General features: G+C 46.8%; 1 protein-coding gene across 1 annotated transcript in view; it reads left to right on the forward strand.

Moving 5' to 3' along the window:
* ADISSP (adipose secreted signaling protein) overlaps nt 1-15,632 on the forward strand; it is a 65,356-nt gene that overhangs the window by 29,829 nt on the left and 19,895 nt on the right. The window contains exons 3-4 of the mRNA XM_083571983.1: nt 1,790-1,932; nt 14,093-14,231. Of these exons, the coding sequence (XP_083428109.1) occupies nt 1,790-1,932; nt 14,093-14,231 (282 nt within the window). The remainder of the gene's footprint in view (nt 1-1,789; nt 1,933-14,092; nt 14,232-15,632) is intronic.

The raw sequence follows: 15,632 nt of genomic DNA on the forward strand, positions 1-15,632 counted from the left end.
CATGCATAAGGTTGTTTATGGTTTTATATTACTTTTGCTGTAAAATGTGTGAGATCATGATATTGTATTTATTTGCATTACAAATAAATGATCACTGCAGATGGTGACAGCAGTCATGAAATTAAAAGACGCCTGCTTCTTGGGAGAAAAGCAATGACAAACCTAGACAGCATCTTAAAAAGCAGAGGCATCTCCTTGCCAACAAAGGTCCGTATAGTTAAAGCTATGGTTTTCCCAGTAGTGATGTATGGAAGTGAGAGCTGGACCATCAAGAAAGCTGATCGCCGAAGAATTGATTCTTTTGAATTCTGGTGCTGGAGGAGACTCTTGAGAGTCCCATGGACTGCAAGAAGATCCAACCTCTCCATTCTGAAGGAAATCAGCCCTGAGTGCTCACTGGAAGGACAGATCCTGAAGCTGAGGCTCCAAGACTTTGGCCGCCTCACGAGAAGAGAAGGCTCCCTGGAAAAGACCCTGATGTTGGGAAGGGCACAAGGAGAAGGGGACGACGGAGGATGAGATGGTGGGACAGTGTTCTCGAAGCTACCAGCATGAGTTTGACCAAACTGGTGGAAGACAGGAGTGCCTGGCGTGCTCTGGTCCAGGGGGTCATGAAGAGTCGGACACGACTAAACGACTAAACAACAACAGCATTACTTAGAGCTTTAAGTACTGATGAAGCCCAGGACGGCGAAACAAGGCCAATATTCTGGAAATCCTTGTCTAGACTCTGTGTAAGGATTTTGTGGAACTGTAACAACCTTTCATGTGGGCTTTTTGGACTTTACGGACAGACAGATGGAATAGGCACCATTATACAGATGGACCTGACTAAGGAATGATCTGATCCACTGGGTCTTCTTCTTTGTTCGTTAGTTGAACTTTATGAATTACTTCCATTGAAATTTATAATTTGATACTATGAATAGTATACCTTATTTATCTAAAGAACACAGCCGTTACGTCTCGTGTGTTTATTGAGTATGCTTTATGTGACCATAGGTTGTTGTTTTGCTAGTGTTGATTGCATGCCGGCATTGTGGTGAAAGCCTCTATAACCTCAGCTCCTTGGTGTCTTTTGTGCAAGCCTCTCTTCCCTTCCACCCACCCAAACGACTAATAATAATAATAATAATAATAATAATAATAATTTATTTATACCGCTTTCCTTGCTTGGCTACAAGACCAGATGCTGAAAAGGAGGAGGAGCCCGGTGTGGCTTTCAGTGCAAAGCCAAATCTGGTTTTCTCAACCAAGCCTGAATGCCGGGCAGATCAAACTTGCCAATATCATACAAATAATAATAATAATTTATTATTTATACCCCACCCATCTGGCTGGGCTTCCCCAGCCACTCTGGGTGGCTTCCAACAAAATATTAAAATACCGTAATGCATCAAACATTAAAAGCTTCCCTAAAGAGGGCTGCCTTCAGATGTCTTCTAAAAGTCAGGTAGTTGTTTGTTTCCTTGACATCTGGTGGGAGGGTGTTCCACAGGGCGGGCGCCACCACCGAGAAGGCCCTCGGCACTGGACCTCAGTGTCTGGACTGAACGATTTGCAACATAGGGGTTTAATTCTTTGGTTACTTATTGTTGTACAATCCTATTGGGGCATCTGGTTATCCACTGCGAGAACAGGATGCTGGGTTAGGTGGGCCTGATCCTGTGTTCACCAGACCAAGCCAGCTGCAAATCAGCAGCTCCAACTTCTGTCTAACGTTGCTAGTGGATTCCTCTTCCTGAAATTGGCACCTGATCCCTGTTTGGCTTTGATGCGTCTCCTCTAGGCACCAAGTCCAAAGTGGGAGGTGTCCGCTTCGCCCCGCCTCAACCGGCAGAGGGGACTTCCAGCCATGTGCACTTTGACGAGAAGCTCCACGACTCCGTGGTCATGGTCACCCAGGAGAAAGATGGCAGTTTCTTGGTGAAGGTAAGAGCGCACTGTTGACTTACGTCATGCTTATGGTCCACTGAGACCCCTAGATCCATTTCACATGTACTACTAGTTGGGGTGCGGGTGGCGCTGTGGGTTAAACCACTGACCCTAGGGCTTGCCGATCAGAAGGTTGGCGGTTCGAATCCCTGCAACGGGGTGAGCTCCCGTTGCTCGGTCCCTGCTCCTGCCAACCTGGCAGTTCGAAAGCACATCAAAGTGCAAGTAGATAAATAGGTACCGCTCCGGCGGGAAGGTAAACTGCGTTTCCGTGCGCTGCTCTGGTTCACCAGAAGTGGCTTAGTCATGTTGGCCACATGACCCGAAAGCTGTACACCGGCTCCCTCGGCCACTAAAGCGAGATGAGCGCCGCAACCCCAGAGTCGGCCACAACTGGACCTAATGGTTAGGGGTTCCTTTACCTTTTACCTTACTAGTAGGCTAGGCGTCTGTTTTTGCATCTGGAGTCTAGAGGTGGGACTGCATGTTGGTGCTCCCATCATGTTGTTATTTAGTCGTTTAGTCGTGTCTGCCTCTTCGTGACCCCATGGACCAGAGCGCGCCAGGCACTCCTGCCTTCCACTGCCTCCCACAGTTTGGTCAAACTCATGCTGGTAGCTTCGAGAACACTGTCCCACCATCTCATCCTCCGTCGTCCCCTTCTCCTTGTGCCCTTCCCAACATCAGGGTCTTTTCCAGGGAGCCTTCTCTTCTCATGAGGTGGCCAAAGTCTTGGAGCCTCAGCTTCAGGATCCGTCCTTCCAGTGAGCACTCAGGGCTGATTTCCTTCAGAATGGAGAGGTTGGATCTTCTTGCAGTCCATGGGACTCTCAAGAGTCTCCTCCAGCACTATAATTCAAAAGCATCAATTCTTTGGCGATCAGCCTTCTTTATGGTCCAGCTTTTACTTCCATAGATATCCCATCATAGTCCCTCGCCTACCAGAAACCCTGCCTGTATGCTGCCGTCCCTATCTGTGCAGTATTTGTTTATTTCCCTTCTCTTCCCTCCCCCTCCCCTTTTATGAAGATTACCCGCTCTGAGACCCCACAGCAATTCTCCCCGGCCTCCTCGCTGGCCCAAGTAGGACTAATTCAGCCAGCTAGCCCTGGTGACTATCTAATGCTTATTAGATGGGTTTCCCCCAAATTGATTTCTGAACTTTGAATTTTATTGTTATTCATGTTTTCATACTGTGTTTTATGCTGCTTCTACAATTAAGTGTTTTAAATTTGTCGTTAGCTGCCCTGAGCCCGGTTTTCTGAACCGGGAAGGGCGGGGTGTAAATAAAAATTTATTAGTAGTAATATTAGTGAGGACTAGGAACACACTTAAAAAAAAATAATATTGAGTTTTACATAAGATATTTCAATTTACACATATGTTCACCATCGCGTTTAGGATTCTCAGAATCCCTAGACCTCCCACCGCCCTCTGGTTCCCAATGTCAATCCCTTTTTCTTTCAGTTTATCCATTTTTCATCTCATTTGTTAACAATATTACTAACTTTTTCCATTGTTACGCTTTTTAAACCCCACAAACCTAGCAGCAGCAAAATGCTGAGCTCTTCTGAATGCAAAACTCTTCTGTGTTGAGCATCGCACCCTGTGTTTCTAATGAACTTTCTGCAAGAGGTTTTTTTTCTTTCTCGACTTTATTCTTTGGCCCCTATAACTGAGATCCTTCCAGGTTCCCAGAGGAGACCCTCACTCCCAACAAAGCTCTTTCCAGGAAGGGTGAGCTATATATAAACCCTATGTGTCCAGATCCTGCCTCGATGATAGCATATTGAAATTAGCAAGTCCTTTTCGTAGCTCAGGGAATTACTGGTTTAATTCGCTTTTGCCCTTGGCGCTTGGAAGCCGTCCAAGCAAAGGGGATCAGGCAAGATTTTCAGCCTGGTAGCGTTGGTGGCTTAGTTGCTGTTGACTCAGAGCTTACCCAAATTAGCACCAATTTACCAGGACTTCCCCTGCTTCCTTCTCTTGCTTTGGCTAACAAATTGTCAGGAGACAGAGAGCTTCCAGTTCTTTGTAACTCTTGAAGCAGGGGCAATAAACAACTATTTTACTTTTAAAAGACAACTGAAAGCGGCCCTGTTTAGCGAGGTTTTTAATGTCTGACGCTGTATTGTTTTTAATATTCAGTTGGAAGCCGCCCAGAGTGGCTGGGGAAACCCCGCCAGATGGGTGGGGTAGAAATAATAAATTATTATTATTATATTATTATTATTTTCTCTGTGGTTGTAGGAGGATGCAGAGACATGGCAGATCAGGAGGTTTGTGTCGTGCAGAAAGCTTCAAAATGGAGAGGCTAGGAGCCTTGCTTTGGGGCGGGGCTCAAGGCCTGCTCAATGCGCTGGCTCTGGGATGCTCTGTGAGATTTCACGACGGCGCATGAATCCCCACGAGAATCCCTGGCTTCTCCTGCTAGCTAAGGGGTCAGGTGTGCACAGTTTTCCTGTACACACGGAACTCCTGGTGACAAACCCCCTGGCTAAAATGCTGTCACACTGGGATTGATAAAATAAACACCCTAAGGGCACCACTTTGGCTACCCCTGTTTTGTGGTTCCCTCCATGAGACTTAATCCATGCGCAGGCGCCTGCTTCCCCCGTTCTTTTCACACACACCACTGTCTCCCAGCTGCTCCAAATGCCCGCAATGGCTGTTTCCTTCCTGCAAAAGGGAATCAGCCTGTGGCTTTTGTTTTTTAAAAATTAACAGTAATTAAGTCCTCAGTGTAGACTTCAAGGAGTCCCCCCCCCCATCCCATCCCACTGCCAAGAACTTTAGATCCCATTCTGGAAGCAGCTGTCCCTCTCGCTTTCATTCTCTTGCCAACGTTTTGTCCCCCTGGAGCAAAATGACTTCTGGGGAAGAGACGGGAGGGAGAGTCCTTGCATGTCAGGCTGGTGGAAAGCTGGATGTGCGGAGAGATTTGTTCCCTGGCTTGTGGTGTTGCTTTGTCAGGTGTGTGGGTCCCTCCCTTCCACAGCACCTGGTTTTGCGAGGAAACCCAGTGGAAGTGGGTGAGGGTAGGCGGTTTTTGCAGTGTAAAGGTAAAGGGACCCCTGACCATTAAATCCAGTTGTGGCCGACTCTGGGGTTGCGGCGCTCATCTTGCTTTATTGGCCGAGGGAGCCGGCGTACAGCTTCCGGGTCATGTGGCCAGGATGACTAAGCCGCTTCTGGCGAACCAGAGCAGCGCATGGAAATGCCATTTATCTTCCCACCAGAGCGGTACCTATTTATCTACTTGCACTTTGACATGCTTTCGAACTGCTAGGTTGGCAGGAGCAGGGACCGAGCAACGGGAGCTCACCCCGTCACAGGGATTCGAACCGCCGACCTTCTGATCGGCAAGTCCCAGGCTCTGTGGTTTAACCCACAGCATCACCCGCGTCCCTTTTGCAGTATGGGACCCTTCTAATTCCTATTACATTTCCCGCTCTCAGAGCAGCCATAGACGGAGTCTTTGGCCGGGTTCAGACTTAGCAGCAAGCCACGGTTTCCCTGGTAAAATCACACAACCAAGTTTTGGGGTGCCACGGCCCTCTCCTCACTTTTCACGACTGAGAAGAATAAGCTTTCGCATACAGTGGACAACTCACAACATCTGTTGCATCACAAGTAGCTCACCTCTGGCCTTCCAGATGTTCACAGAATCATAGAATTGTAGAGTTGGATGGTCATCTAGCCCAAGGGTCATCTAGTCCAACCCCCTGCAATGCAGGAATCTCAGCTAAAGCACCCATGATACATGGACACCCAACCTCTGCTCATAAACCTCCAAGGAAGGAGAGTCTACAACTTCCTGTGAGAGCCTGCTCCACTGTCTAATGGCCCTTACTGTCAGAAAGTTCTTCCTGATGTAACCCTGAAGCCATGGGTTCGAGTCCTACCCTCCAGAGCAGGGGAAGACAAACTTGCTCCCTCTTCCATGCGACAGTCCTTCAGATATTTGAAGATGGCTATCAGCTGGAACATAAAGAAGGCTGATAGCCGAAGAATGGATGCTTTAGAATTATAGTGCTGGAGGAGACTCTTGAGAGTCCCATGGACTGCAAGAAGATCCAACCTCTCCATTCTGAAGGAAATCAGCCCTGAGTGCTCACTGGAAGGACAGATTGTGAAGCTGAGGCTCCAATACTTTGGCCACCTCATGAGAAGAGAAGACTCCCTGGAAAAGACCCTGATGTTGGGAAAGATGGAGGGCACAAGGAGAAGGGGACGACAGAGGACGAGATGGTGGGACAGTGTTCTGGAAGCTACCAGCATGAGTTTGACCAAACTGCGGGAGGCAGTGGAAGACAGGAGTGCCTGGCATGCTCTGGTCCAGGGGGCTACGAAGAGTCAGACACGACTAAACGACTAAACAACAACAATCATATCTCCTCTTTGAAACAGGACAGGAAAATTGGCTTCCAGGTGGAGAGGTCAAAATTAGAAACAGAGCTCTTGGAACCCAATACTAAGAATTTGTCAAGAATGTATAACTTGCTGTTGAAATGGAATACACAGGATGAGACGGTTAAATCAGCTATGATTAAATGGGCACAAGACATTGGTCATGACATTATGTTTGCTGACTGGGAACAGTTATGGACTACCGGTATAAAGTTTACGGCATGTAATGCCTTAAGAGAGAACATTATGAAAATGATTTATAGGTGGTACATGACCCCAGTCAAGCTTGCAAAAATCTATCATACGCCCAATAATAAATGCTGGAAATGTAAGGAAACTGAAGGTACTTTCTACCACCTTTGGTGGACGTGCCCAAGGATCAAGGCCTTCTGAGAAATGATCTATAATGAAATTAAGAAGGTACTTAATTGTACTTTTCACAAGAAACCAGAGGCCTTTCTCCTGGGCATGGTGGGCCAATTGGTGTCAAGGAAAGATAGGACGTTCTTTATGTATGCTACAACAGCAGCAAGAGTTCTTTTAGCAAAGTATTGGAAGACACAAGAACTACCCACGCTGGAAGAGTGGCAGACGAAGGTGATTGACTATATGGGACTGGCTGAGATGACTGGCAGAATCCGTGACCAAGGGAAAGAGACGGTGGAAGAAATTTAAAGTTTATCTTAAAAACTGTTGTAAAATTAATGAGTGCTAAAATGTCATGGGTAATGTAAAACAGAATTGCAGTGAAAAGTAATTGGATAAGTGGAAAAAGATCAGAAATTGTATTACAAGTATTGAAATTAGGGGTTGCTGGGAAAATTTAAAACAGGGATGCAGAAAAGGGAGGTATGGGGAAGTCGTTGAAACAGGGTTTAAGAAAGAGAGGTTAAGAAATTATATGTGTTTACATGTTTGTTTGTCAAAGTGTTATGTTGTGAATTGTTAGTTGTCTTGTGTGTTAATATATGTTGTAAAACCAATAAAAATTTATTATAAAAAAACAATCATATCTCCTCTCAGTCTCCTCTTTTCCCAGCTAAACACACCCAGCTCCTTCAACCGTTCCTCATAAGGTCTGGTTTCTAGACCCTTGATCATCTTGGTTGCCCTCCTCTGCACACCTTCCAGCTTGTCAACATCCTTCTGAAATTGTGGTACCCAAAATTGGACACCGTATTCCTGGTGTGGTCTAAGGCAGAAGGGAGTATATTGTTGGAGTACATCTCCTCTCAGCCCTGGCCAAATCTGGCCGTGCTACACGTTGGATACCCTCTTGGATATCCAGCACACGTTGGATACCCACGTTGCATCCTCTCAGCTGTGTAATGATATTTATATTGTGTGTTAGATGTGCTGCGGCCTTCAGAGGCAGCTGGGGGTTTGTATGGCACATACACACATACACACACACACAAATTCAGATGCCTAGCTAAAGGAACTCAAATCTCAGAACTGCCTTCGGTCTTTGAGCCTCCACGTGTCTCTGAGCATGGGCAGAGCGTCTCCTCAAAGTCCCACGCCCGCTGACACCAGGGTTTTGGGGAGTTGTGGCCCTGCCTGCGAGTTGACGAGGCTGAGGCTGCTCGACTTGCAGCATTTTTGGGAGGACTGCAATTATGAGATGGCATCAAGCTCCCTTTCTCCCCTTCTCTGCCATTCTCCCCTTCTCTCCCATTTTTATCTGTGCAGCACTCCCGCCAAGCCTAATTACTTCTGGCATTTTGGACCTAAAAACCAATTATCCAAGTTTCATTCCAGGAACAGCCTGATTACAGCAGCCTCTTCCGCCTCTGCGTTCTTATTCTTCCCTTGCTAGGCGTGAAACCAACAGGGTGGAAAAAGCAAAATTGGAGCTAGTTGCTGGGTATTATCTCATTCCTTGCTCTCTAGTTCTCCAGTAACGTACGGAGGATGGGATTTTCACTTGGTCCTTGGGTGTGTTTCTTAAGGTTACAATCTGTCTCAGCCCCCCAATCCCAGAGCTTTCGATTTTAATTTCCTTCTGCTCAGAGAAAGCTATTTCAGATACTATTCTGTCTCAGGCAGGATTAAATGCTGTTTCAAGGGCACTGAAATATTTATCGGTATAGATCTTGCCTGCTGGCAGAACTACGAAGCTGTCTTTATTGGAGGACTTGTTGGCGGTGGGTTGGGGGAGTGGGACCTGTGGCTATCCAGATATGAGAGCCAGTGTGGTGTAGTGGTTAAGAGCAGTGGACTCGTAATCTGGTGAACCGGGTTCGTGTCTCCGCTCCTCCACATGCAGCTGCTGGGTGACCTTGGGCCAGTCACACTTCTCTGAAGTCTCTCAACCCCACTCACCTCACAGAGTGTTTGTTGTGGGGGAGGAAGGGAAAGGAGAATGTTAGCCGCTTTGAGACTCCTTAAAGGGAGTGAAAGGCGGGATATCAAATCCAAACTCTTCTTCTTCTTCTTCATCTTCGAATTCCTCGGCTCCCATCAGCCCCACCTAAATTGGCCAGTGGTCAAAGAAGGCAGGTGGCCCTGTGTGGCCTGTTTGGGGAGCCAGCTGCTCTCCAAATCCATAGGACCAGTAGTTGTTTCAAGCACCGCTCTCCAAATTCCCTTTTTTGCTGAAGGAGCGTCTCCACCCCCATCGTTCTGCCCGAACACTGAGGTCCAGCGCCAAGGCCTTCTGGCGGTTCCCCCACTGCGAGAAGTCAAGTTATAGGGAACCAGGCAGAGGGCCTTCGCAGTAGTGGCACCCGCCCTGTGGAACGCCCTTCCACCAGATGTCAAGGAAATAAGCAGCTACCCTATTTTTAAAAGACATCTGAAGGCAGGCCTGTTTAGGGAAGCTTTTAATGTTTGATGCATTACTGTATTTTAATATTTTGTTGGAAACTGCCCAGAGTGGCTGGGGAAGCCCAGCCAGATGGGTGGGGTATAAATATTAAATTATTATTATTATTATTATTATTATTATTATTATTAGCCAGAGGTTCTGTGTGTTCAGCCTGGGGCCTCCTGTGTTCAAAGCACTTGAGTTATCTCTCCGCACAATGCCACTGAATTCTTTTTATAATGGACATAGGAAGCCCCAGGTTAGGCTAGGCTGCCTTGGAGCGCCACCCTAAACCATGGCAGAGAGAAGTGAATCAGCCTAGTCCCCTCCTCCCGAGTTAACTGTGATTCGTCATGTGGCCCAGATTGACAGACAGTCTGTCCTTAATTGCGGTTAGCTTAAAGCAGGCCAGTGCCATTTTACAGTTTCTGAAGCCTATTAACTAACTACTGTTAGATGGCCATTGCTCTGGGTTTCGATAGCACAGGAAACTGTGGCTTGCCGAAAGCGAAACGAAAGATTCTGAACTCCCCCCATGGCTTGCTAAACTATGGTTTATTTAGCATGTTGCCTGTTCATGCCCACTTTATCTGCTCTGAGTGTTAGTGGCTCTCCTTGGTCTTAAGTGAAGTGAGGTCTTAACTGGAGCTGCTAGGACTGAACCCGGGGCCATCAGCATGCCAGATACTTGCTCTGCCCACTGAGCTAGAGTCCCTTGCCGTATGGAGTGTGTGATCTACGTCGGTTGCAAAATGACACTTGACTTGGCCAGGATCTGGGCTGCTTGAGTGCAGCGCTCCCTTCATCAAGGCTCTTATTAAGCAGACCTAAGTGTTATCGCAGCAAAGCATTTATTGGGAAGGCCTGTGAAGTACATCTTAGTATTAGCATTATTAAACTGCTTTTAGTCTTCAGCCACTTTCTCAACCTGGATGGAGGCGTTTCTGCAGAAGCAGATCTGCTTCCCACCGAATCTCATTTACTGATGCGCGCCGTTGCTAACACATTAAGGCCTCTCCGCGATCAAAGAAACTGCGAAAGCAGCCAGGCTGGTGCAGCTTAACGGCTGCCGACGTGCAGCTGGAAATGTTTTGGAACATTCACAGAGCAGTTTTCGCCGTCCTCATCTTTGCTTGTTCGTACTTGGAGCAGGAAACTGTATGAATATGGCATCATGAGAGAGAGAGTGATGGAGAGAGAGAGAGATTTTTGCTCCAGGTCTGGCCGTTGCCACATCTGGCTCAGAGCAGGGGGGTGCTTTAGTACCTTAAGGGCAGCATTCCCTGGTGTGCCACTTTTGGGGTGGGGGCACATGACGCTGTTGGGTGGGGCAGAGGCATCTTATGTGAAGACGTGGTTCTGGGGCTGGAAAGGGTTTCGCCAACCCTGATTGGGACCCACGTTGGACCCACGTACCTACGGGACCGCCTCTCCTGGTCTGCCCTGTGTAGGACCTTAAGGTCCACAAATGACAACATTTTGGAGGTCCCAAGTCGCAAGGTGGTTAGATTGGTCTCCACTAGGGCCAGGGCCTTTTCAGTACTGGCCCCAACTTGGTGGAACGCTCTGGCACAAGAGACTAGGGCCCTGCGGGACTTGACATCTTTCCGCAGGGCCTGCAAGACAGAGCTGTTCCGCCTGGCCTTTGGTTTAGACTCAGTCTGACCCTTATGTTTCTCTCCCCTTATGGTTTTGACTTTTAAAATGAGGCTGCATTTTAAATTGCATTTTAACCTGTTTTTTTAAATTGTTTTTTTCTTTTTTTCTTATTATGTTTTTACTTAAATTTTACTGGTGTTAGCCACCCTGAACCCGGCTCTGGCCGGGAGGGCAGGGTATAAATAATAATAATAATTATTTCTACATGCTTTGAGTGGCTTGTTAGGAAATGGAGGACCCAACCGCCCTGGTCCCAGCCATAAAACCATAAAATAGTTAGAAGGGACCACCAGCGGACATCTATTCCAACCCCTCAATCCAGGAATCACAGCCAAAGAATCTTGGACAGATACCCAGCCAACTTCTCCAGTGAAGGAGAGCCTGCCACCTTCTACCCACCCACGGGCAGTCAGTCTCATTCACTGCCAGTCTGCTCTTGCCGTCAGAAAGTTCTTCCTACTGTTTAGTCTGAATCTCCTTTTCTGTACAGTGGTCCCTTGGTTCTCAAACTTAATCCGTCCCGGAAGTCCGTTCCAAAACCAAAGCATGCCAAAACCAAGGCGCACTTTCCCATAGAAAGTAATGCAAAACGGATGAATCCGTTCCAGACTTTTAAAAACAACCCCTAAAACAGCAATTTAACATGAATTTTACTATCTTAACGAGACCATTGATCCATAAAATGAAAGCAATAATCAAATGTTTTGTGCTATAAAATAAATAAGGTGGTATTGTAGATAATTAAACTTAATTAAACTTATTTTTTTTCTTACCTGCGCTGATTATAGTCATTGTTTGGATGGGGGGCTTTTATCCATTTCCGCAGTTACACAATCAATCAATCGGTCATAAAACGAAAAACAAGCCACAGACACAAAAATGAAAAAGCCACACAAACAAAAACGCAAGAAATAGCAAAAGCACCGAAAATCACCTCAGAACGCTGCAATCAGGAGTGGATGGCTTTAATTATGATGGGGGGGACGGACTTAAATCTGCTGCTTAAGGGTAAAAACGGGAGCAAATAAGCCTTAATTAGGATGGGGGTGACTCAAATTTCCTGCGCAACAGGAAAAATGGAAGCTCAGGAGCATGTTCGGCTTCCAGGACAAAGTTTGAAAACCGGAACACCTACTTCCAGGTTTGCAGCATTTGGGTTCTGAGTTGTTCGGGAACTAAGCTGTTTGAAAACCGAGGCACCACTGTAATTTGAATTCATTGATTTGGGTCCTCTGGAGCAGCAGAAAGCCAGTTTGCTCCATCTTCCATGGGTCCATTTGAAGATGGCTGTCCTATCTCGTCTCAGTTTCCTCTTTTCCAAGCTAAACACTCCCGACTCCCTCAGCCCTTCCTCAAAAGGCTTGGTTTCCAGACTCTTTATGCAGGAACCAGATTTCGGCTGGCTTAACCAGGCCTTCGTCTGATTAACACCCTATGTCTGGATAGCTCAGTTGGTTAGAGCGTGGTACTGATAACGCCAAGGTTGCAGGTTCGATTCCCTGTAAGGGACAGCTGCATATTTCTGCAGAGCAGGGGGTTGGACTAGATGATCCTCAGGGTTCCCCGTTGGGGGTTCCTGGCTGAAGATGCCCGTTCTTTGCCAGCCTGGTGCCCTCCAGATATTTAGGTCTATAGCTCCCATTGGCACTACAGTGGACCCTCTAATTACGTACCGCTCTGGAAATGTAACTTTCAGTTTATGAACACAGCAAACCATGCACACATGCGCAGAAGCACTCTGCGCACAGCACACATGTGCAGAAGTGCTCTGCACACCGTGCACATACACAGAAGCGCTCAATCACGATGCACTTGTGCACAGAAGCGGCGCCTCTGCTGACGGACTTTTCGGGTTGTGGACGGACCCCCGGAACGAATTTAATTCATATCCGGAGGCTCCACTGTACTTTGTGTTCTCATCGCCTGCCGTTCCATTTTTTTTTTTTAAAAAGGACCGTGTGAGTCTTTCCGCAGCCCAAGACGTCTTCATCCCCTTTCTCGCTGCCTCAAATCATTTGCCCTGGGAAGCCAAGCTCTGCGCTCGAAGCAATTATATAAATTATGCCTAATTTCTGCCTTTCGGATGTAATTGCGCGATTACGCCTAATGTGCCATGCATCCAGCTCTCTCCACCTGCCATAACCGGGTGATTTGTTTCCGCTCAGAGGCAAGCAGGGAGGGCTGCCGGCCTTATACCCTCCCAGGCTGGCTCTCACACTGACCCTGTTTCCAGTCCGCCTGTTTCATCAGGGGCCTCAAATCTGGGCGTAAACTTCTTGCTAATGGCCTTCAGCAAAAGGCTGTCCTGTATAACGCAACCTGCACGCCCCGGTTTAATCCCGGTTCACCGTTTCCCCCTGAAAATCCAATCAGGAAGAAAACCCAGTGGAATGCGTAAAATCCAGATTTGTACGAGACGATGGTGTTTTGTTGACGGTGGTGTTTTGTGGGGGCGCCGCACAAAACATTGGTGTGCATGAGTCGCAGAGGGTTGACAGCCAACTGCTGTGTGGGCGTCCCTGAAAACATTGTCCGTCAGGATAAATTGTTGCTGAGTTCTTCAGGGCCGTTAAAACAAAAAGAGATTGTGGAGAGCTGTAGAAGGGCCTCTCCAAACGGAACGAATGGGTGGAAAAGCAGGAAATGCAGTTTCATGTCAATGAGGGCACAGCGATGCAGGGTAATTAATCTTAATTTTGCATATTCGCCCATGGGGTCTGAACTGGCGGTGATGGACCAGGAACGAGACCTTGGGGGCCCCAGTGGATAGCTCGATGAAGATGTAGACCCACTGTGTGGGGGGGCTGTGAAAAAGGCAGACTCCACTCTAGGGATTACAGTGGTACCTCAGGTTACAGATGCTTCAGGTTACAGGCTCTGCTAACCCATAAATATTACCTCGGGTTAAGAACTTTGCTTCAGGATGAGAACAGAAATCATACGGTGGTGGCATGGCAGCGGCGGGAGGCCCCATTAGCTAAGGTGGTACCTCAGGTTAAGAACAGTTTCAGGTTAAGAACGGACCTCCAGAACTAATCAAGTACTTAACCCGAGGTACCACTGTATAAGGAAAGGAATTTGAAGTATAACTTGACAATATCATAATGGCATTAGACACCCCCTGATTTGTGTGGGGGTTGCATTCTGGGTCATCTTGTGGAGTGCCCGCCCTTTCCTGTCATTTCTGAGTTTGCGGCAATGCTCGTGTGCAATTATTATTATTATTATTATGACTACTACAGTGGTACCTTGGTTCTCTTGCCCCTTCTCCTTCTCCAGGTTGGGTTCTTGAAGATTCTGCACAAGTACGAGATCACTTTCCACCTGCCCTTTGTGCAGCGGCTGGGGCAGGATGTCTGTGCCGCTCAGCTGGCCAACCTGAATCTCCGCGTGACCAGCATAGCGCCTGCAACGGAAGGTAAGGTCTTTCTGCCTTGCGTCACCTTCTGCGCTGCGAGACGATGAGTGTATCCGAAGGGGACCCTTTCCTGCGGTCTTGAGATTCTCTGTTTCTTAAAATGTTCTTCCTTATGTCCTGAAAACCCTGTTTTATTTTATTTTATTTCAAAAAAATATATCATTTTATAACACAAATAAACAACACAAACAGAAAAACAAACACTACAAACAGATTCTTGTCTTATCCTTATTTTTTCTAAACCTTGTTAGCTGGGCTTCCCCAAGTCCTCCCTATCTGATTTTCATTTTGCCTCATCTTTAGCAGTTTACATATATTGTAATTTCTAACCATTTTTTTAATCGCACTTACTTTAACCATAAAAATCTTCACATTTTATCACTTACAAATGATACTGTTTTAAAATACACTATCTTCTACTTCTAACTCTACAGCCTAAATCCAGTTCCAAAGCTGTTGTAAGATTTAAATATTAACATATTTTTTCAAATATTCCTTAAACTTCTTCCAGTCTTCTTCCACCTGTTTTATTGATCCTCTTGAACACACACACACACACACACACCCCAGTGTTTCCCCTCTTGGTTCTGACTTTGCCTCTGTACGAATCTGTGCTGCAATCGCGTTTGGAATATACAAGGTACAGTTCTGGCTGCCTTGCCTCAAAAGGGATGTTGTGTAGCTCAAAAAGGCTCAGTGCAACCTGGGAAACAGCTACTAAAATGACCAAGGAGGTGGAGTGATTCCTCTCTGGGACTTTCTGCTTTGCAGAAAAGGCAAGAGGCAACTTGAGAGCGGTTTATAAGATTAAGCAGGGCACTGGGGATGAGTTCATGGAGCCAAGCAGGCGGTGCCCTGAAAAGAACTGGGATCCACTGGTATAGGCAGTACTGACCAATGGTCTGACTCGGTCAGAGGGAATGCTGGGGATCACAAGTGGGGAGAGTGTTCTTTTTCTTGGATTTTCCTTGCGGGCTTCCCCTAATGGGCATCTGGTTGGCCACTCTAAGAAGAGGATGTCCATATCTCATAGAATCTCAGAGTTGAAAGGGACCCAAAGGTCATCTAGTCCAACCCCCTGCAGTGCAGAAATCTCAGCTCAAGCATCCATGGCAGATGGCCATCCAACCTCTGCTTAAAATCCTCCAAGCAAGGCGATTCCATCACCTTCTTAGGGAAAGTTACAGATAGGTAGCCGTGTTGGTCTGCCATAGTCAAAACAAACAAAAAAAATTCCTTCCAGTAGCACCTTAAAGACCAACTAAGTTAGTTCTTGGAACTAACTTAGTTGGTCTTTAAGGTGCTACTGGAAGGAAAAAAATTTTTTTGTTTCTTCTTAGGGAAACTGTTTCACTGTTGAAAGTTCTTCCTGATGTTCTGTCGGAATCTCCTTTTTTGTAC

This window comes from Podarcis filfolensis, assembly GCF_964270895.1.
Source record: "Podarcis filfolensis genome assembly, chromosome: 9".
NCBI classification, from domain to species: domain Eukaryota; kingdom Metazoa; phylum Chordata; class Lepidosauria; order Squamata; family Lacertidae; genus Podarcis; species Podarcis filfolensis.